The sequence below is a fragment of the Capra hircus genome, chromosome 19, assembly GCF_001704415.2.
Source record: "Capra hircus breed San Clemente chromosome 19, ASM170441v1, whole genome shotgun sequence".
NCBI classification, from domain to species: Eukaryota; Metazoa; Chordata; class Mammalia; order Artiodactyla; family Bovidae; genus Capra; species Capra hircus.
Genome location: NC_030826.1, coordinates 45,864,441 through 45,887,417, shown reverse-complemented (window position 1 = coordinate 45,887,417; position 22,977 = coordinate 45,864,441). Strand labels below are relative to the sequence as shown.

The window sequence follows — 22,977 nt, the reverse complement described above, 5'->3', positions numbered from 1 at the left end:
AGTGAAAGGGAAGTCTTTCCAATTTCCTATTTCCCTTTGAGCCATGAATAAGAGTTCAGGAATGGATAAATGACCTAAACTTAACAGACAGATATCTCTTGATTAATTAAAATCAGCCCCAAACTCTTGAGTTTAACCCTCTGCTTAATCCACCGCGCACCAATTAATCCAGCAAGCTTGAACCGCGAATCAAGATTGAAGCCTGGCCACGTAACGCTGCCGGCCGACTCCCGCACGCCACGCCCAGCCTATTGGTTACCGATTGGGCGTGCCCCTGCCCAAAGGCCGACGGGGCGTGGCGTGCGTGAGTGAAGGCGTGATCGAGAAGAGGAACATACGCTTTGGGTCACGCTCGGTCGTCTCCGGTACTCCTCGACAACTTCCGGCAACGGTGTTCTCCTCCGCCGATTCACCTCGGGTATTTCCGGTCTACTTCGGGCCTTTCCGTCTGGCCCCCGCGCGCGTCTCTCCACTTCGGGTTTTTCCGTGTCCCGCTCGGAGGTACTCGGCTCTCGCTCGGCCTCCCCCATCCCCCGGTAACGGTCGCTGGTGAGTTTAAATGAGCCGGGGCTGGCCGGGCCGGAGTCGCTACGGGGGGGGCCTGAGGCACTGCAGAAAGTGGGCCTGAACCTCCAGGATGACGGTGCTGCAGGAACCCGTCCAGGTAATGGTAACCCTCTTCCCTGAGGCTTGGCTCGCAACCTCGGTCGGGAAGCGGCGTATGGCCACTTCGCGGCCTGGTGCGGCCTAGGCCCTGCTGCTTCTCCCGCTTCACCTGACGCCGGCTCCTGCCAGTCTTCTCGTCAGTTCCGAGGCCTTGCCCGCAGCCTCAGCAGCGTTCCCTCTGGCCCTGCGTTACTTCTTCCCCGGGTGTGAGTGGAGTTCGGCGATAATCCCTCCTTTTCCCTCCGGGCCAATGTCGGGCGAGCCCCTCCTGTCAGCCCAGGGGCTGGGCCCGGGCCGGGGTGAGCGATGAGGGGCCGAAAACTCGCCCCAGGTGCTCTCTTGCCCAAGGATGGTTGGGACGCATATTTGATCAGCGCCTGTACGATCTTCATAATGGTGGGGCAAGTTTGCGGGGCGACTGTTGGTTTTGTTTTTGTTTTCTAGGAGAAAGTGGAGGGAGGGTAGGATCGGTGTTTTTAATACTGATTTCTGTTTTGCTGACAAACTGTCTAGCCCACGTTGCCTTTCCTCGTTCACTCAGTTTCCCTCCGGACAATGATCTGCGAAGAGAACCCCAAGGCCCAGTGCAGAGGCGCAAGCACCTATACAAGGGGAGGGGTTGGAAACAGCAAATCGGTTTTTTCCATGACCTGTGATGGGGATCAGGAGTGTTTTACTGTGCATGTTTATAAGGCGTTCAGGAAATGAAAGACAAATCATGATTTTTCCATCCATACTACACCAAGGCTTGCTTTGACGCACAGTGCTCTGTTGGCATGTAAGAAAACCCTATTGGATTTTAAGGGTGTGATGCGGTGCCAAGTCATTTCCCCCTCCTGCCATCTGAAGAAACTAAATCTTTTGTCCCTCGGTGATGGACCAGGTCTGGGAGACTTTTTACCCTATCATATGATCTTTGACTTGATTAGAAGAGTTGACCTCTATCAACTGATGTCATTGAGTCATGCACTTTATTTTGAAAGCAAACCGATTTTAGAAATTGCTTCATGTTACTCTTAAAGACCTGTGATATCAAATAGTAAAATATTTTACTACATCACTCCTTCCATATTTCTTTAATTTTTTTCATCACAGGATGAAATACCAGTTACTCCTAGTTGGCTCTTTCTTTAGCTGTTTACATGTAGCAGCTATTAATTTTTTAATTAGTGTAATGTGGGATTCTGTCTTCTGTACAGAATTGTACCAACAGTTCTGTTTTTACATTATACTGGTGCTTTCAAAGCTGTTTCTTTCCATCCAAATTTACTAGTAAAGAGTCCCTTTTTAATTTTTTTTTTTGAGACCTAAGGTGAAATTGTAAGTTGCTATCTATACCTTCTAAAATGGTTAAGCAGATTACTCAAGTTGTATAATTTCTGTTTCATGTTTTTGTTATTTTGTCTTAACAATTAATGATACATTTGCCTTATAGATATGGCTTCTAAGATGATAAACTAGTTTTATGGATAGCCTATGCACCTGTGGCAAGTCACTTCAGTCGTGTCTGACTCTCTGCGACCCTGTAGACTGTAGCCTGCCAGGCTCCTGTGTCCATGGGATTCTCCAGGCAAGAATACTGGAGTGGGTTGCCATGCCCTCCTCCAGGGCATCTTCCCCATCCAGGAATCAACCCTGTGTCTCTTACATCTCTGGCATTGACAGGCGGGTTCTTTATAACCAGAGCCACCTAATTTGCATAAAAGCATGGAGAGAAATATGTAGCCAATTCCTTGATAAAGATATTCCTTGTGTGATAAACACGTCAAGTTTTCTGTTTTTCATTAAAGTACTCTTAGCAGTAATGCATTTAGATATTTTTAGGGCTCAAGAGTCAAATTTGTCTACTCCCCACACACAAGCCACTGACAGTGGTAATAAGTTTTAGGATATAATTAGGTGAGAATTTTGGTTGTAATTTTTAGTATAAGAAGCCATTCAAGAAGGGATCTAGAGCAATAGGAGAACAATCAACACTGGCTTTTTAAACTATAATAAGTGATTGCTTGTATTTGTAAAGGAATGAGAGTAAGTTGGAAAGGTGTGTCCTTTTGAGGGTTGTCTCAGGGTTTGAAGTGTTATTGCTGCTGCTGCTGCTGTTAAGTCGCTTCAGTCGTGTCCGACTCTGTGCGACCCCATAGACGGCAGCCCACCAGGCTCCGCCGTCCCTGAGATTCTCCGGGCAACGCTGGAGTGGGTTGCCATTTCCTTCTCCAATGCATGAAAGTGAAAAGTGAAAGTGAAGTCGCTCAATTGTGTCCGACTCTTAGTGACCCCGTGGACTGCAGCTCACCAGGCTCTTCCATCCATAGGATTTTCCAGGCAAGAGTACTGGAGTGGGGTGCCATTGTTATTAGGCATAGAAAAAAGTTGAGAGAAAAGATGAGCAACTGAGTTTTTCTTTTTCTTTTTTTAAAGCTTAAACATGGAATACTCAGTTTGATATACCATGTAAGCCTAAATATAAGCACTTCTTCCAAATTATCTTTTATAAAAAAGTATTACTTTGAGTCTTCAAAAATCTCTCCTATTATAAGGCAGAAAATAACTATTTGGGAAGGAATAATTGCTAGCCTAAGTGACTTGAATCAGTGCCAATTTGAATGTGTATAAAATCCACCTGATGAAATCGATTTTTAATTTTATATAGATTTATCAATTATTCCTGGGGGGTAAGACATCACGGAAGTGTTGAATGAAGTTGTTAAAAAAAAAAGCCTTGGAAAAATCATCTTAATAAGCAGTATAGTAACTGGTTGCTTTTACACATAATATTGTTTTAGAGATCATTGAATAGTGAAGCGGAGGAGGCAGTGGCACCCCACTCCAGTACTCTTGCCTGGAAAATCCCATGGACGGAGGAGCCTGGTAGGCTGCAGTCCATGGGGTCGCTAAGAGTCGGACACGACTGAAGTGACTTAGCTTAGCTTAGCTTAGATAGTGAAGGCGGAGAAGGCAATGGCAACCCACTCCAGTACTCTTGCCTGGAAATCCCACAGACAGAGAAGCCTAGTAGGCTGCGGTCCATGGAGTCTCCAAGAGTCAGACACAGCTGAGCGACTTCACTTTACCTTTTCACTTTCATCCACTGGAGAAGGAAATGGCAACCCACTCCAGTGTTCTTACCTGGAGAATCTCAGGGATGGTGGAGTTTGGTGGGCTGCCATCTATGGGGTCGCACAGAGTCAGACACGACTGAAGCGACTTAGCAGCAGCAGCAACAGATAGTGAAGGAATACTCTTGGCTTAGGATAAGAAGTACAGGGACAGCATCTACCACAGATTCAAAGGGTACCATTTTCAAATAACTTAGAATTGAAGATGGTGTATTCAGGAAAATTGTGTTAGATGATTACCCCTCTATATATACATTATAGATGATTACCCCCTATATATACACACACATATATATATATAGCTAAATTGATAAATCAATACCATTTGACTATTTGGTCTTCATTCAAAAAATGTACTCAGGTTAGCTGAAATACATTTGTTTATGGAATTTTCTTTTAGAAAACAGATTCTCATATTTAGGTACAATACAGTATTTTGAAGACAGTGCTGCATAGAGATAGAGAAGGAAATCATTACAGATATGTGATAATTCCTTTATGGACTCATGCCTTGATACAGCCTTTGTGCTTATATATAGAGAAAGCATGAGACAGATAATCACAAATTAATAATTATAAATTGTGAAAAGAATGGTACTCTGAGTAGGGTGTTAGGAGAGAGACCTAATAAGAGGGTCCTGACTTCAGTCAGGTTTGCAGTTAGACCATCAAAGTTCAGAAGCAGCCTCAACGAAATAATCAAATTGGAAAGAATGTTATGCACCTGCTATGTGTCAAGTGCAGATAAAAGACATTCTAAAACATTCTCTAAAAAGGATGTTAGGAAAGTTCCTTTTGAGCAAATAACATTGTAGCTGAGTTCAAAGTTTGAGACACAAACAGTTTGAAGAGAACTACAAGCAGAGAAAACAGCATGTGCAAAGTCCCTGAGACAGTACAACTTGGCATTGGAAGACCTGAAAGAAGGCCAGTGTGGCTGGAGTTGCATACTAATGTAAGGCCATAGTAAGGAGTTCATTTTTCATTCTAAGTGTCATGGGGAATCACTGATGACTTTTCAGCTGGGGGTTGACATAATCTGATATAGATGTTAAGATCCCTGGCTACTGTATGTGAAAGGTCAAGGAAGAAGGCAAGAATAAATACAGTCTTAAGATGATGGTGCGGTTCAGTCGCTCAGTCAGTCCAACTCTTTGCGACCCCATGAACTGCAGCACGCCAGGCCTCCCTGTCCAACACCAACTCCCAGAGACCACCCAAACTCATGTCCATTGAGTAGGTAATGCCATCCAACCATCTCATCCTCTGTCGTCCCCTTCTCCTGCCCTCAATCTTTCCCAGCATCAGGGTCTTTTCAAATGAGTCAGTTCTTCCCATCAGGTGGCCAAAGTATTGGAGTTTCAACTTCAACATTAGACCCTCCAATGAAAACCCAGAACTGATCTCCTTTAGGATGGACTGGTTGGATCTCCTTGCAGTTCAAGGGACTCTCAAGAGTCTTCTCCAACACCACAGTTCAGAAGCATCAATTCTTCAGCACTCTGCTTTCTTTATAGTCTAACTCTCACATCCATCCATGACCACTGGAAAAACCATAGCCTTGACTAGACAGACCTTTGTTGGCAAAGTAATGTCTCTGCTTTTTAATATGCTGTCTAGGTTGGTCATAACTTTCCTTCTAAGGAGTAAGCGTCTTTTAATTTCATGGCTGCAATCACCATCTGCAGTGATTTTGGAGCCCAGAAAATAAAGTCAGTCACTCTTTCCACTGTTTCCCCATCTATTTGCCATGAAGTGATGGGACCAGATGCCAAGCTCTTAGCTTTCTGAATGTTGAGCTTTAAGCCAACTTTTTCACTCTCCTCTTTCACTTTCATCAAGAGGCATTTTAGTTCTTCACTTTCTGCCATAAGGGTGGTGTCATCTGCATATCTGAGGTTATTGATATTTCTCCCGGCAATCTTGATTCCAGCTTGTGCTTCCTCCACCCCCAGAGTTTCTCATGATGTATTCTGCATAGAAGTTAAATAAGCAGGGTGACAATATACAGCCTTGACGTACTCCTTTTCCTATTTGGAACCAGTCTGTTGTTCCATGTCCAGTTCTAACTGTTGCTTCCTGGCCTGCATACAGATTTCTCAAGAGGCAGGTCAGGTGGTCTGGTATTCCCACCTCTTTCAGAATTTTCCACAGTTGATTGTGATCCACAGTCAAAGGCTTTGGCATAGTCAGTAAAGCAGAAATAGATGTTTTTCTGGAACTCTGTTGCTTTTTCGATGACTCAGCAGATGTTGGCAATTTGATCTCTGGTTCCTCTGCCTTTTCTAAAACCAGCTTGAACATCTGGAAGTTCACAGTTCATGTATTGCTGAAGCCTGGCTTGGAGAATTTTGAGCATTACTTTACTAGTATGTGAGATGAGTGCAGTTGTGCAGTAGTTTGAGCATTCTTTGGCATTTCCTTTCTTTGGAATTGGTAACCTATACTAAAGTGGTAGCAGTGGAATAGGAAAGAGGTAGATTAAGTTCAAGAGATACTTTGGAGGTAGAATCAATGCATCATGGAAATTGATCATTTGTGAGGGAATCAAGAACAGCTACCTAGATTTCATTTGGGGGGTAATGTTTAATAAATGGAGAATTCTTTGCAGGGAAAACAAATTTGAAGGAGGACCATTAAGAGTTATGTTGTGAACAAAATAAGATATTTGTGAAACCAACCAGTAGAAATGTAGATATATAACTTCTCATCTTTTGAGGGGTCCAGTCTTTTTGGGAAGATAAATATGCTTAATGGGAGCAACTGAATAATGTTGCAAGTCAGTATGTATGTGTTTGCACAGATAATAGTAAATTCAGTAAAGAGAGATCCTTGTGGACTGGAAAGATGGAAAAGGTTTCTGGAAGGAGTAGAAATTAAAGCTTTAGAAAGTCAAAAGGGTTTGAATTGGTAGAGGAGAATATGCTTGGCACCGAATGGCATCAGCAAAAGCCCAAAGTTGAGAATGGTGCTCAGGAACAAGAAAACAATAAAAATTATAGCCTTGTCTAGAATGGGAATTGAGAACAGAAAAGATAAGGTTTTGCTAGTCAGGTAGAATCAGGTTACAAGGGGACTTAACATCCAGGCTGAGGAATTTAGATTTAATTTGTTGGTAAAATAGCCATTATTGGTTTTTGAACAGAAAAATTATAATGAAAGCACTGCTTGGGAAAAAATTAATCTGGTGCTATTGGGAAGGTGGGACAAGACAAGATTTAGGGAGACATACAGGCTAGTAAGTTTCACAGTAGTGGACATCAAGGTTTATCAGTCTTGGCACTATTGATGTTTTCAGCAAGCTAATTTTTTGTTGTGGGGATATTTGTCCTGTGTTTTGCAGTGTCCTTGCCATCTACCTGCTATATGCCCACTCCATTTGTGACAAACAAAATGCCCCCTAGACATTACTACATGTCCTTTGTGGGACAAAATTGCCCAGACTGAGAACCATTGATGTAGACCTGAAGTAAATTAGAGTTCAAGAAATTACACTGTAATGTATAGTAGGAAAATTCCAAAGTGATTTTTTCTTCATACCTTCTTATGTTGCCCATTTTTTTTTAATGGTCTAAAAGAAGACACCTATTTCCTTTTTTGAAAAAAACAAGAATGACACAATCTAGGTGGTCATATTTAAGTCTGAGTTAGTTGTACAATTTACAGAGGTTTGTTTATATTTAAAATAATATTTCATATTTAAGAAGAGCAACAAGGAGAAGGAACTTTGCCATTTAATTTCTGTGGTGTTGATTTAATTATCTTTAAAAGTCATTGTGGTCTAGAACTGACTCATTAGTTTAAGCAGCAAAATTTCTCTTTTAATCTTATTTGGGGGCTCAGTGGTGGTGGTGCTCAGTTTGGCTTCATAACCTTTAGCAGCATTTCTTCCATCTGGCTTTAATTTACAGAACACCTGAAGTGATGCACTGAATGTTATTCTTTTAGGGGCAGGTTTACACCAGCAGTTGAGCAAGGGAAGGGATGAATGGGGGCGGGCAGGGCGGGTAGTCGCTAATCTTAGCCCTGCCTGTCATCAGCTACCAATTTGTCATGCTTTAGAGAATAGTTCGTTCCGGACTCCATTCCCCCAGAAGATACATACTGTCACTCACATGCTTGAGCAGAGTGTAATGGGAGCTGTATGTGTCAAGTTTCACTTCCAGGATGTGTGCGAGTTTTTATTGGCTACCTTCACGATCACTTTCTGACCCCCTTAAGAATTGGTGATAAAGGAATGATTTTATTCTGAGCAAAACTTGATTGTAAATCAGAAATGGATAGAACTCTTGAATATGATACTTCCACTTATTTAATTTTGAAAAGAAAGAAACTCAAAAATTCTAGGACTTCTTGGCCGTAGTATTTATGTGCCAGATTTTCCTGGTAAGCAGTAGCGATGACAATGACAGAGCTGGTGAATCAATCATTGGGTCTTTTGTGGATTATGTGTTACAAAATCAACAATTGTGGCATATATCGGAGACATTATATAATACAAACTATCAATTATATCTGTAGAATTTGTTAATCTTAAGAGCTGGAAAAGGAAAAGGTTTTTAAGTACCTAATGAGTGCCAGTCAATATACTAGAAGCACCATATCATTTCATTTAATCTATACAAGTCCACAAATAGAGTTCCACTTTTCAGATGAGAAAATTGAGGTTGAGAAAAGTTAAATAATTCCCCAGAGTCTCACTGCTGAAGTCCTGGAACACAAGTTTGAACACAGGTCTCCAACATCAAATTGTGGATCTGTTCTTTCTACTCGTGGTGTTCTTTCAGTAGGTTCTTAGGAAATCCCTCATTTTATAAAGGAGTACTTAGGTGATAATTATTTGTATTAGAAACAGAGTTCTATGTACCACAGAGTTTCTGTCAAGATTTCCAGAGATCCTTAACTATTGGATATATATATAGAAAAATTTAAGACTAATGTGTAAAATGCTAGCAATGAGAAGACAGCAAAAGGTCAAAGATCATTTGTTTATTCATTCAATATATGTTAGTTAAGCACCTACTTAAAAAGTATATACTTTTGGGAGTATCCAGTGAGCCAAACCAGATGTAGTCCCTACCTTTCTAGAGTTTATATTATAGTGAGGAAGATATTACTCATATACTCTCCTAAATATGTGTAAACTTACAACAGTGAGAAACACTGCAGAGGAAAGGTACTCGGTGTTATCAGAGTGTATAAGAATGCCTAACCTCATCTGGGTATCCTATAAAAAACCTTCCCTGGAAAAGAAGGAAGTCCAAAGAATGACTAGAATTAGCATAGATCGAAGGAAAGGCGGGAGTATGCCAGGCAAAATGGATTGTGTATAAAGGACCTGTGGCAGAAGGATAACATGGCAGGTTTGAGGAGCTGAAAGGTCGTTGTGCTGACATGGACAGCATGAGAAAACGTGATACAAGATGAACCGAAGAGGTAGGTACAGACTGTAGCACACTGCCGATTTGGTGGCTTGCCTTTTATTGCCAAGAACAGTTAGAAGCCACTGAAGGATTTTAAGTAAAGATCAGCTCTGACTTGTGAAAAACTCACAGGAAGAGAAAATGAATCAGAGGGTAGAAAAGAATTCAGAGGGGCTAAATAAGACACTGTTAAAGTAATCCAGGGAAAAATGGTCTGCTTTTAAAAGTAAATGTTTATTGAGTTCTTCCTTTCACTACTATTACAGTTTCCAAATTTAAATGAGTATATTTGAAAGATACCTATAGACATAGTTCCAGAACCCTAAGTCATCTATGGTCTGGTAAAACACCAAAAGGCCAGATTAGTTCTTTAGGGGGTTTAGAATTTAACCAGGCATTGTGCTAAGCTTATCTCAGAGGTAAGCGTTTTTATCCTTATTTTATAGGCGATTAAAGCTAAAGCTCAGGGAACTGACTTAGTCATCTAGATTAATGTCAGAGGAATCTTTTTTATCTGCCTTAGATTGAGGTGTAGGGATCATATAAGCATTCAATAAATAATTGAGTCAAATTAAATTTAAATATGTTTTTAACTGTTGTTTTTTGAAGGCCTTTTAACTATCTTTGCTGTGTTGTAGTATAAAGGAAAAGTAAATTAGATAGCAGTGATTCTGTAGTATGTTTAAAACCTATTCTTATTATGTTCACTCCTTGCTAATGCCACATATTTTTGTTCTAAGGCTCAGCTACCCAACTGTTTGATAACAAAAGCATGATGACAATGACCAGATACTTGTCTATAGAATAATACCTGACTTATTCATAATTTCTCATTGTCAGTGAAAGTGAAGTTGCTCAGTCATGTCTGACTCTTTGCGACCCCATGGACTGTAGTCTACCAGGTTCCTCCTGGTTCCTCCTCTGTCCATGGGATTTTCCAGGCAAGAACACTGGAGTGGGTTGCCGTTTCTTTCTCCAGGAGATCTTCCCAACCCAGGGATTGAACTCAGGTGTCCTACATTGTAGACAGACGCTTTACCATCTGAGCCACCAGGGAAGTATTCAAAATGTTAAGGCTTTGTGCAGGCCACCCAAAGAACTTGATTTTCTCAAATTAGTTAAATTTTTATGTTATTAATTTTTTACTGCAATCAGGATCATATAGCAAGGTAAATGATCAATAAATGTTTACCAGATGGATGAATACTGTGTTTCAAAAAGTGGTAGGCATATTGAATAAGATGATAAGGAAAACGATCTAAGTAGTATGGAAACATGATCTCAGTTCAGTTCAGTTGCGTCCGACTCTTTGAGACCCCAGCTGCTGCAGCACACCAGGCCTCCCTGTCTATCACCTTCTCCCGGAGCTTGCTCAAACTTGTGTCCATTGAGTCAGTGATGCCATCCAACCATCTCATCCACTGTCTTCCCCTTCTCCTCCCGCCTTCAGTATTTCCCAGCATCAGGGTCTTTTCAAATGAGTCAGTTCTTCTCATCAGGTGCCCAAAGTATTAGAGTTTCAGCTTCAGCATTAGTCCTCCTGATGAATATTCAGGACTGATTTCTTTTAGGATGGACTTGTTGGATCTCCTTGCAGTTCAAGGGACTCTCAAGAGTCTTCTCCAACACCACAGTTCAAAAGCACCAATTCTTCGGCACTCAGCTTTCTTCATAGTCCAACTCTCACATCCATACATGACTACTGGAAAAACCGTAGCTTTGACTAGATGGACCTTTGTTGGCAGAGTAATGTCTCTGGTTTTTAGTATGCTGTCTAGGTTGGTCATAACTTTTCTTCCAAAGAGCAAGCATCTTTTAACTTCATGGCTGTAGTCATCATCTGCAGTGATTTTGGAGCCCCCCAAAATAAAATCTGTCTCTGTTTCCATTGTTTCCCCATCTATTTGCCATGAAGTAATGGACCAGATGCCATGAGCTTAGTTTTTTGAATGTTGAGTTTTAAGCCAACTTTTTCACTCTCCTCTTTCACTTTCATCAAGAGGCTCTTTAGTTCTTTGCTTTCTGCCATAAGGGTGGTGTCATCTGCATATCTGAGGTTATTGATATTTCTCCCAGCAATCTTGATTCCAGCTTGTGCTTCATCCAGCCCAGCATTTCTCATGATGTACTCTACATATAACGTGATCTAGGCTACTGTTAACCAGAAAAATCTGGTTATCTTTCAGGTATTTATAGGTCACACCACTAAAATATTATTGCCCTCAAATCTGATATATTCCAACTGCTAAGTTGGACGGACCTGTATCTCCTTACCAGATTCTTGATTCCTTTATAATGTTTTGCTTACCTGTATCAAGGAAGAAACCACTAGAAGTTACTTTGTATTGTTTTATGTTGCCAACAATGTTTTAATCATGTTAGTAAATTTAATTATAGTAGGAATATTTTATATTTTACCTCCATATTGGGTTGCTAAAAGTTTGTAGGTCAGTAAGTGGAAATTAGATTCAGAGTTTTAAGACACTTATTCAACAAGCATTCATTGAGCATTCACTATGTTTAAAGACAGTTATCTAGGATAATTAGGGAAATAACTACTTAAGTAGGATAACCAGGGAATTACAGAGAAAAAGAGAATCTGACTTTTACCCACAGAAGTTGCAGCCTAATCAAACAATATATATGACTAAATCTAATAAACAGCTTGATATATTTTTTTGAAGTAGAAACAGAATTTTCTGGGCCCTCATAGAATGGAGTCATTAATATTGCATGGGATAGATCAGTGAAAGGAAGATACCATGTAAGCTGAATTTTGAAGAAGACACATTTCACGAGATAGAAGTTAAAGGACAGCCCAAACAGTACTTTGAAATGTGAAAGTACAGCTGATGTTTAGGCACTGATGGAGGCCTTTTCTGGTTCTAGACCATAGGCAGCTTTGGTGAGAGATGAGCAACATCTGAAAAGGGATGATGAAGGCCCAAAGGGATTTGAATGGTTTCCTAAGGAGTTTGTACTTTATTCTGTAGCTGTTTATTGTGTAAACTTTGTGGGACCGTCCAGGAGGAATCATTAGGAGGTTTTGATCAGGGATGAAGACATGAAAATGATGATGGCAGCATCTGAAATTTATTGACTAGTTATTAGGTATATGCAAGGAACCATTGTGTACTTTATTGGAGTCTTATGTTTTAAGTGAAGAAACTAAGACTTAGGAAACATTGTAACCTGCCCAAGACACAGTCATGGAACATGAATTTGAGCTCCTGTCCAAACTCAGGATTTCTGGGCTGGATGGATTACATTATAGCCTGCAGGCAGGAAGACCACTTAGGGAACTATAGGTTTAGAGAAAAGATTCAGTTACAGACTGGGACTAGGAAAAAAGGGGATAAGACCCTAGGTACTTTTCTTTAGGTACAGTTCTGTAAATGATGGTTAAATTCACTAACCAAACCGTTAAAGTCTTTTAAATCCATAATGAACCTAAATTGAATTACCAGTGCAATAGTTATTTCATATATACTTAGCCAACATATATGACCTTGTATGGGCTTCCAAGATGGCACCAGTGATAAAGAATCTGCCTGCCAATGAAGGAGATGTAAGGAGTGTGGGTTCAATCCTTGGATCCAGAAGATCCCCTGGAGGAAGGCATGGCACTCTAGGAGTATTCTTTCCTGAAGAATCTCATGGACAGAGGAGCCTGGCAAGCTATGGTCCATAGAGTTGCACAGTCAGACATGACTGAAGCAACTTAGCATGCATACAGAGGCCTCCAGTGTAGAAAGCTTTATGAAGTTGATATTATTAAAGCTGGGTCTACAAGGATGTGCAATTTATAAGAGTAGATAGATGAAGGAGCCCACACTCCCCAGGGAAGGAAAAGGAAATACAAAGACACAGAGGTCTAAAAGTTCATGGAGAATTAAGTGAGTAAATTCAGATGTTAGGAGCCATACTGTGAAGAGCCTCATCTAATAGGTTACGGAGTTTACGCTGTGGATATTGAGGTTTTATTACTTAAATTAGATGTGTTGATTTGAGTATTATATGCAAGGCTCTATGCTAAGAGTTACTGTGAAACTGTATATTTATGTTCTTTTTCCTTTATTTACAGGCTGCTATATGGCAAGCACTAAACCACTATGCTTACAGAGATGCAGTTTTCCTAGCAGAGCGACTGTATGCCGAAGGTTTGTAATCTGTTCCTTTCCAAGAACTGTAAAAGAATAAAATACATGGAATTCCATCACTTCTTAGGACTGTAACAAGATTCTGGGTATCACTTTTTTTTTGGCTCTGCCTCAAGGCGTGTGGGATCTTAGTTCCCCAACCAGGGATGGAACCGTGCCCCCCTGCATTGAAAGCACAGTTTTAACCACTGGACCACCAGGAAAGTCCCGTGGGTGTTACTCTTGTTTTGTCTTTATGATTGACACTAGTTCATATAAGTTTTTTCCCAGTATGTGTAGCTTTTTATATACTACTTTTAGTAACTGTGCAGACTTGCTTTGGATTTTACCCTATGGTTTACTTAATCATGGTCTAGTCTTTAGGTATTTTTTTCTTTTTTTTTTTTTAGAATCTGTATTCTGTGGTTTAGAGCATGGATTTTGAGCCTTCAGCCTTAGTGCAAACCCTAACCCTTAAGCATGCTGTAGTATGCCTTGGGCAAGCTACTTAACGTTCAGTATTTCAGGTTTCTCATCTGTAAAATAGAGGTAATTATTGTCTCTTGGAATTGAAAAATGAAATAATATATTTAAAGCACTTGGCATGGCCTTCTGGCACTGTAATAAATTCAACATCAGCTGGTATTAGTGGGGTTTTTTGTGTGTCATTGATTATTATAATCTTCCTAAGATGCTTCCCAGGTGGTACTAGTAGTAAAGAACCTGCCTGCCTACGCAGGAGACATAAGAGATGTGGGTCTGATCCCCGGGTCAGGAAGATCCCCTGGAGGAAGAAATGGCAGCCCACTCCAGTACTCTTGCCTGAAGAATCCCATGGACAGTGAAGCCTGGCAGGCTACAGTCCATGGGTCTCAAAGACTCAGACACGACTGAAGTGACTTAGCATGTTAGCAAAAATGCTAAGATAATTATGTACAGCTTTGTCATTTTCCTTGTGTTATATACTCTAGGATAGAATTTACAAGTCAAAGTAGGTGGCGGTTGTCATTTAGTCGCTAAGTCGTGTCCAACTCTTTTTGCGACTCCATGGACTATATAGCCTGTCGGGCTCTTCTGTCCATGGGATTTCCAGGCAAGAATACTGGAGGAGGTTACCATTTCCTTCTCCAGGGGATATTCCTGACCCAGGGATCGAACCCATGTCTCCTGCATTGGCAAGTGGATTCTTTACCCACTGAGGCAGAAGGAAAGCCCCATACAAGTCAAAATGTGTAAGCAGTTCTACAACAAATTACTTTTGCCTAGTTGATAACCCAACAGAGAGAGTTGTGATAATCACTGTCACCAGTAGTATGAGGCTTTCCTCATAGCCCTATCAGTATGAGATTTACCATTATAATGTGTTTTTGCTTACTAGAAAATTGTGAAGAATTTTGTCTTCCTTTTTATAATTCTGAAGGATGCTGGGTATTTTCTCAAGTGTTAGTTTTACATTTATTCCTGTTTCTGTGGACTCTATCTTTGTTTATTGCATATTTTCCCCAGATTGCTTTTTAATCTTAATTCTGTTGATTTTTATAACCTAATCTTTTAAATTTTATTTAGTAGCTTTATCACTTAAACTTTCTCCTGTTGCTCCAGTAGCTGGAAGAATTGTCATTTTTCTATAACTCAAGAAATATGTAGTTCTTGGTAATTTAAAAAGTTTTAAAAAATGTATCATAGTGTTATTACTTAATTTAGTCAGTGTTATTTATTAAATGCTTTTTTCCCTTCCACGTGGTATTTTACATAGTTTTGTGTTAAATTTTTTTAAAATGTTCTACTCTGTTCCCAGAACCTCTCCTCTCTTTCATTAGTTGATTTTCTATTTTTAACTTAAATATTATGCTATTTTATTATTAACACTTTATTATGTATTGTCTTTTTACATCTAATAAGGCCTATCTCCATCATTTTTCCCCCATTTCATTCTTTGGTAGGAATACCGTTTTTTTAATTCTTTCATTTTACATGTATATTTTATTAATCTTTTGAAATTTCACAAATATTTTGATTAGTGCTCTCTGAAACCAAATAAGTCTATGAGTTAATTTAGGAAGTATTATTATCTTACTATACTATAACTCCACCTCATGCGAAGAGTTGACTCATTGGAAAAGACTCTGATGCTGGGAGGGATTGGGGGCAGGAGGAGAAGGGGACGACAGAGGATGAGATGGCTGGATGGCATCACTGACTCGATGGACGTGAGTCTCAGTGAACTCCAGGAGCTGGTGATGGACAGGGAGGCCTGGTGTGCTGCAGTTCATGGGGTTGCAAAGAGTCGGACACGACTGAGCGACTGAACTGAACTGACTGATACTATAACTGTCTTATCTAGAAACAGTGATGCCTTCTTTTTGCTCCAATGTTTAACTCAGTTTTCCCACTTACTGAGTAATCTCCCATTGGATTACTTACTAAAAGTTTTTTTATAATTGTAAGTAAGTTTTATTTTTGTGTGTCTGCAGGAACTAGTAATGGAACCTTTCTGCTCAGTTATATGATTTTACTCTAATAAAGTGCTTAGTAACTGAACTGCAGGCATAGAAGGTAGATATTAGGGGTTTGTTAGACATGTGTCAGAAAAGGACAAGGGATAAGAACATTAAAGAATATAGACAAGATGTAGACCAGGAAATGTAAACTACAGAGGAAAGTTAACACAGGGATTGATAAATAAGAGGATTTAGGAGAGGTACTGGAAATCCAGATGAAGTTGAATTGGTAGATGTATGGAAATGACGTAGGAGAGGAAGACTGTGAATGAAGTGCAAAATTCTTTTATTAATGAAGCAGAATGTCTTGAATTTAGTAACCAAGAGTTAAAAGGAGAAGATATGAATCTCACCAGCAGGGAATTTCACAAAAGAGCACAGGATGGTACTTGGAAATAAAATAGTTGGGAGAAACAAGGAGGAAACCAAGCTTGCCCTGGGGCAGGAGGGAAATAAAATGGGAGAAGCAAGGAAGAAGCCAAACTTGCCCTGGGGCAGGAGGGACTAGCATCCCTTTGAGAGTGCTGTAGTTCTTGAGGAAAGTTGGGAAGGTCTATGGAGCAGAAGTCTTAGGTCCAAATGAAAAGATTAAGAAAAGTGAGAGCCTTACAAAGAAGGTAATATGACACATTGCTCAACTCTGCAAATAAAAGCAAGATTTATTGTGGATAATCTACTTACATATATTTTCATTGATTCCTAAGTAGCCCTCATGTTTTCCTGACTTTTCTTTTTTAGTTTGTTAACGTTAGGCAGTTTCTGGTTATTATAGTTAGTTTCCAAAAGTGTGCAAATTAGTGGTTTCAAATTTAGATGCTAGGATTTTCCCATAGAGTTGAGGCAGGATTCCAGATTAATCTACATAAAACTGTTTAATCCACTTTCTATCTGTTTCTGATACAATGCTTAACTCTTGGAAACTCACTCATTGTTAGTTTCTCTCAATATGAAACCTAACTACCCTTGACTGTATTTCTGTGGAGTGCAATGGGAGCAGACACTATTCCAGCTCTATAATAATCACAGTCAGTTCAGTCCAGTTCAGTCGCTCAGTCGTGTCCGACTCTATGCGACCCCATGAATTGCAGCACGCCAGGCTTCCCTGTCCATCACCAACTCCCGGAGTTCACTCAGACTCACGTCCATTGAGTCAGTGATGCCATCCAGCCATCTCATCCTCTGTCGTCCCCTTCTCCTCCTGCCCTCAATCCCTCCCAGTGTCAGAGTCTTTTCCAATGAGTCAACTCTTTGCATGAAATGGCCAAAGTACTGGAGTTTCAGCTTTAGCATCATTCCTTCCAAAGAAATCCCAGGGCTGATCTCCTTTGGGATGGACTGGTTGGATCTCCTTGCAGTCCAAGGGACTCTCAAGAGTCTTCTCCAACACCACAGTTCAAAAGCATCAATTCTTCAACACTCAGCTTTCTTCACAGTCCAACTCTCACATCCATACATGACCACTGGAAAAACCATAGCCTTGACTAGACGGACCTTTGTTGGCAAAGTAATGTCTCTGCTTTTCAACATGCTATCTAAGTTAGTCATAACTTTTCTTCCAAGGAGTAAGCGTCTTTTCATTTCATGGCTACAGTTACCATCTGCAGTGATTTTGGAGCCCAGAAAAATAAAGTCTGACATTCTTTCCACTGTTTCCCCATCTATTTGCCATGATGTGATGGGACCAGATGCCATGATCTTAGCTTTCTGAATGTTGAGCTTTAAGCCAACTTTTTCACTCTCCTCTTTCACTTTCAAGAGGCTTTTTAATTCCTCTTAACTTTCTGCCATAAGGGTGGTGTCATCTGCATATCTGAGGTTATTAATATTTCTCCTGGCAATCTTGATTCCAGCTTGTGCTTCTTCCAGCCCAGCGTTTCTCATGATGTACTCTGCATATAAGTTAAATAAGCAGGGTGACAATATACAGCCTTGACGTACTCCTTTTCCTATTTGGAACCAGTCTGTTGTTCCATGTCCAGTTCTAACTGTTGCTTCCTGGCCTTCATATAGGTTTTTCAAGAGGCAGGTCAGGTGGTCTGGTATTGCCATCTCTTTCAGAATTTTCCACAGTTGATTGTGATCCACACAGTCAAAGGCTTTGGCATAGTCAATAAAGCAGAAATAGATGTTTTTCTGGAACTCTCTTGCTTTTTCCATGATCCAGCGGATGTTGGCAATTTGATCTCTGGTTCCTCTGCCTTTTCTAAAACCAGCTTGAACATCAGGGAGTTCACGGTTCACGTATTGCTGAAGCCTGGCTTGGAGAATTTTGAGCATTACTTTCCTAGCGTGTGAGATGAGTGCAATTGTGCAGTAGTTTGAGCACTCTTTGGCATTGCCTTTCTTTGGGGTTGGAATGAAAACACCTTCTCCAGTCCTGTGGCCACTGCTGAGTTTTCCAAACTTGCTGGCATAGAGTGCAGCACTTTCACAGCATCATCTTTCAGAATTTGAAATAACTCAACTGGAATTCCATCACCTCCACTAGCTTTGTTTGTAACCCACTTGACTTCACATTCCAGGCTGTCTGGCTCTAAGTGAGCGGTCACACCATCGTGATTATCTTGGTTATGAAGATCTTTTTTGTACAGTTCTTCCGTGTATTCTTGCCACCTCTTCTTAATATCTTCTGCTTCTGTTAGATCCATGCCATTTCTGTCCTTTATCGAGCCCATCTTTGCATGAAATGTTCCTTTCATATCTCTAATTTTCTTGAAGAGATCTTTAGTCTTTCCCATTCTGTTGTTTTCCTCTATTTCTTTGCATTGATCGCTGAGGAAGGCTTTCTTATCTCTCCTTGCTATTCTTTGGAACTCTGCATCCAGATGCTTATATCTTTCCTTTTCTCCTTTGCTTTTCGCTTCTCTTCTTTTCACAGCTATTTGTAAGGCCTCCTCAGACAGCCATTTTGCTTTTTTGCATTTCTTTTCCATGGGGATGGTCTTGATCCCTGTCTCCTGTACAGTGTCACAAACCTCCATCCATAATTCATCAGGCGCTCTATCTATCAGATCTAGGCCCTTAAATCTATTTCTCACTTCTACTGTATAATCATAAGGGATTTGATTGAAAATAATCACAGTACCTTCTAGTATTTATGGATTTCTTACTGTGTACTAGGTACTCTGAGTAGTTAATATTTATTTAGTCTTCAACAGCTCTATAAAATAGACATTGCTATTATCATTTTAGAAATGAAGAAACTAAGACCATTGTTCGCCAGGTTTTTACCTGTCTTAATGATTAATGGGCCAGGTGTAGAAATTGCATTGAATACAGTGCTTTCTGTAAATTCGGCTTAGCTGAAGAGAACTTAATCAGAGTAAAAGATTCAGCATCTGATTCTCTTCTCTGTCTTAGCCATTATAGTGAGAGCCCAAATTCACAGAAATATGTGACTGCAAATGGCAACATTAAAGAAAATTATTTCCAGTTATGTTAGGGTCATCATTGAAAGAAGTTGTCCAAATACTACTAGAAATATGACATATTGTATCACTTTTAGGCCATTACTATCGGAGAAGGCAATGGCACCCCACTCCAATACTCTTGCCTGGAAAATCCCATGGACGGAGGAGCCTGGGTGGGCTACCGTCCATGGGGTTGCGAAGAGTCGGACATGACTGAGTGACTTCACTTTCACTTTTCACTTTCATGCATTGGAGAAGGAAATGGCAACCCACTCCAGTGTTGTTGCCTGGAGAATCCCAGGGGCGGCGGAGCCTGGTGGGCTGCTGTCTATGGCGTCGCACAGAGTTGGACACGACTGAAGTGACTCAGCAGCAGCAGCAGCAGTGGAAAATTTTATAAATGTATCTTGTCGCTAGAAATTCAAGTCATTTTGTCATATGGGGGGACAAAAAGGATCTGGCCCGTTGGCCTATTCTTTTACTGTCACAGTTAAATTATTACTGATAAGAAAGATGATGCTATTTTTAAAAAATATTCTTTTATTTTTATTTATTGGCCATGCCATGCCACTTGCAGGATCTCAGTTCCCTAACCAGGGATTGAACCCTAGACCACATTCGGGGATTGAAAGCCCAGAATCCTAACCACCGGCACCAGGGAACTTGTAATGCTGTTTTTTTAAGTCATTATAGTTTTCATTTTCATTCTGTGTTAGTGAACTAAGACTCTGGTCTTCCCAATGATCGTTTAAAATCCAAGGCTCAACTGTTTCATTACATCAATCAGATGTTTCACATAAATATCACATATATCAAACTCAATTCATGCAAAACTGGATTCATAATGTTCCCACCCTATTCTAAAACACCAGTGTCTTAGTAGAAAAGCCTTCTTATTAATTCTCTTGTGTTTAGTCTTTCCTGCTGCTTTGATTTACCCCCTCCCAAATCAACCCCGTTCTCTTTACCTTGTAAAACCTTTTGGAGATGTATAATAGCTATAAAAATTTATCCCTAAATCTTTACACAGCTTGCAAAGTCTGTCTGCTTTCTCCTTATGTATTGTCGTTTCCTTTTAAAATTTCCTCCAGCCTTCTTACCCGTGGTATATTTATACCAATCATGTTTTCAAAGTATTTAAAAATATTATTAACCCCCATTATCTACAAGTATAAAACCAGTTAGTACTGAAATTTAGAGTGTGAACACGCATGAGGAAAATAAAAATTCAGAATAGTATTAAAATACTGAAGTTGTAAATACAGATGAAGTATTCAACAGAAATGACTCTGAGAAGGGTGGAATGAATCTTGCATCATATGCAAAGCATAGCACCCAGGCATTTGAAATCAGTCAGCAAAAAAGTGATAAGATGGGATCACCTGAGTTTGTGGCTGAACATTATGTATGTATACCCCATGTAAATATCAGATGACTAGTCAGGTATTATAAATTTAGGAGAAAGTCAATAGTAATAATTTAATAATAGCACATACAACTCTTACTATATATCAGGCACTATCCAAAGTTCTTACATATTAACTCATTTAATTCTAACAGCACTAAGTACTTAGAGGTAGGTGTCACTGTGTCCTTATTTTACAGATGACAAAACTGAGGATCAGAGAAGTTAACTTGCCCTGAGTCACATAGCTAATAAGTGGTGGTGTGGAAATCCAAACTAAAGAAGCAGCTTGGTTCTAGTGTCATTGCTCTGATCCACGTGCTGTACTGTCTGTAGGTGACGTGAGAGCTTAGAAGATGATCAAGATGAAATGCGTATCACAAACCACGAATGATTCATAGGTGTTATGCTCTTTGAATACTTAAAACTTAAGTGTTTGTGACCTGGCAGCAAGCATGGTACTCTAACTTCTAAGGAGTTCTCTGTGGTATTTAGAGTTTATCAAGGCCAGATAAAGAGCACTCACCTCAACAAACATTTAAGTCTTACTATAACCAGTCCATTTTGGACTTCATATAAATCAACATGAAGAGGTGTCTATCTGATTTAAAAGCACTGAGAAGCTAATTCATCTTCCCATTTGATGGCATTGTGTCTGAAGGATGCAAGCTTAAGGTCCTCTTAATTATTTTGAACTTATATTAAATGATCTACCCTATATTGAAGCCCAACCTGTTTGTAAGAAGAGGAGTTTCAGTATTGTTCTGTAACTCATTTTTTTCACCTAACAATGCATTCTGAAAAAATTCAGGGTTTTTTTTGGACGACTGTGTTTAGTCATATGGATGTGCCTTGATTTAACTCATACATGATTGATTTATCAGTATTACAAGTGACTTTGTGGAATCAGTATTTACTTTATTCCTGATTATAGAATACAGTCATCTCAGGACCACCCATGAGTTCTGCATCTGAAGATGCAACCAACTGCAGATGCAACCAACTGCAGATGGAGAGCTCAGCTCCAGAGGGTCGACTGTGTATTATGGACCATGTAATTCCCAATCATGTATTTTGACTAAGGCTCTTAATAAAGGATGGCAAATAAATGTCATGCAGACATTTATAGCTATTTCCAGATCCTGTTATTTTGATTTCTGCACACTTATACTAGCAAAGCCATGATCAGCCTTAGTTTCTCTGAGTTTTGCACTTGAGGCAGCCACTGTCAGTCATTTGAAGTTACTGTTCCAGATGAAATCTATTTGTCAATACTCTTTCCTTTTTAGATTTATTATAGCCACTCACTACTGGTTCACTAGCTATGTTTGGACTGTCAGTTTATTTCTGGGAAGCTTCAAAAAGCCACCCCTTTCAGTCCATGTATTTCACAATCCTTCCAGTTGATCTCAGTTTACTTCACTATCTTATAGTTTCATTAAGCTTAAAGTTTGATTAAACCTCCAATCCATAATCTCACTTAAACATAGTTGTTAAGTCATCATACTTCAAAAAAGTAATTGCACTATGACACTAAAATCATACACACAATATTTGGTGTCTTTATGTTATTATGGAATTTTACTACAGTGAAAAATTAACCTAGATATACTCAGTGTTTGAAAACAAACATTTGATGAAGCATTTTTATGGTTCAAAGTTGAACTAGCTTTGGAGAGCCATTGTTTTTTGGTACAATAATTAGTTTTTAAAAGCTTAATTTATTAGATGACAAGAAACCAGGCCTTTGCAAAATCTAGAAGAAATCACACTTTCTAACTTATGTGAATTAACACTTGTAGTTCAATGAAATTAACAATTTGTTCCCATTGCAATAGAGGTCCCCATTCATTTTTTTACTTCTGAATGATACTACTGTATATCCTATTAGCACCTGTACACTAAAATTCTTATCATTTACTACACGATATCTTATTGTACATTGTTTTTTATACTAGGGTTTCGTGAAAAATCATAAGATGGACCAGAGAAGTAGAGTTCTGTTGGTTTTTGCTTGTGCATATATAGCATAAAACAACAGGAAAGAAAAAAAATAATAACCTTTATAAAAGGAAAATTTCAAGCTACTTTTTTATCCCACATCTTTGAGTTAGCTTTTCAGAAAGATGTGGCAGGTTTATCTGTACTTTAAATTTAATGATTCGCAAAGTTTAGCATGCATCAGAATCACTTGAAGGGTCTGTTACCACACAGATTGCTCGTCCCCACTCCCAGAATTACTGATTTTAGTGGGTCTGAGCTGAGATGGGGCCAGAGAACTTCATTTCTCAAAAGCTCCAAAGTCGTGTTGATGCTG

The 22,977-nt window shown here is 39.7% G+C and overlaps 1 protein-coding gene across 7 annotated transcripts in view; it reads left to right on the top strand.

Annotated features, from left to right (window-relative positions):
* Nucleotides 363–22,977, top strand: part of CDC27 (cell division cycle 27) — a 55,198-nt gene continuing 32,583 nt past the window's right edge. For 3 of the 7 annotated variants that reach the window (XM_018065308.1, XM_018065307.1, XM_013972516.2), the window contains exons 1-2: nucleotides 363–664; nucleotides 13,290–13,365. In XM_018065308.1, coding sequence (XP_017920797.1) covers nucleotides 13,298–13,365 — 68 coding nt within the window. In that variant the 5' untranslated portion in view covers nucleotides 363–664; nucleotides 13,290–13,297. The remainder of the gene's footprint in view (nucleotides 665–13,289; nucleotides 13,366–22,977) is intronic. The other 4 variants (XM_018065305.1, XM_018065303.1, XM_018065306.1 and 1 more) reach the window with 2 other exon arrangements.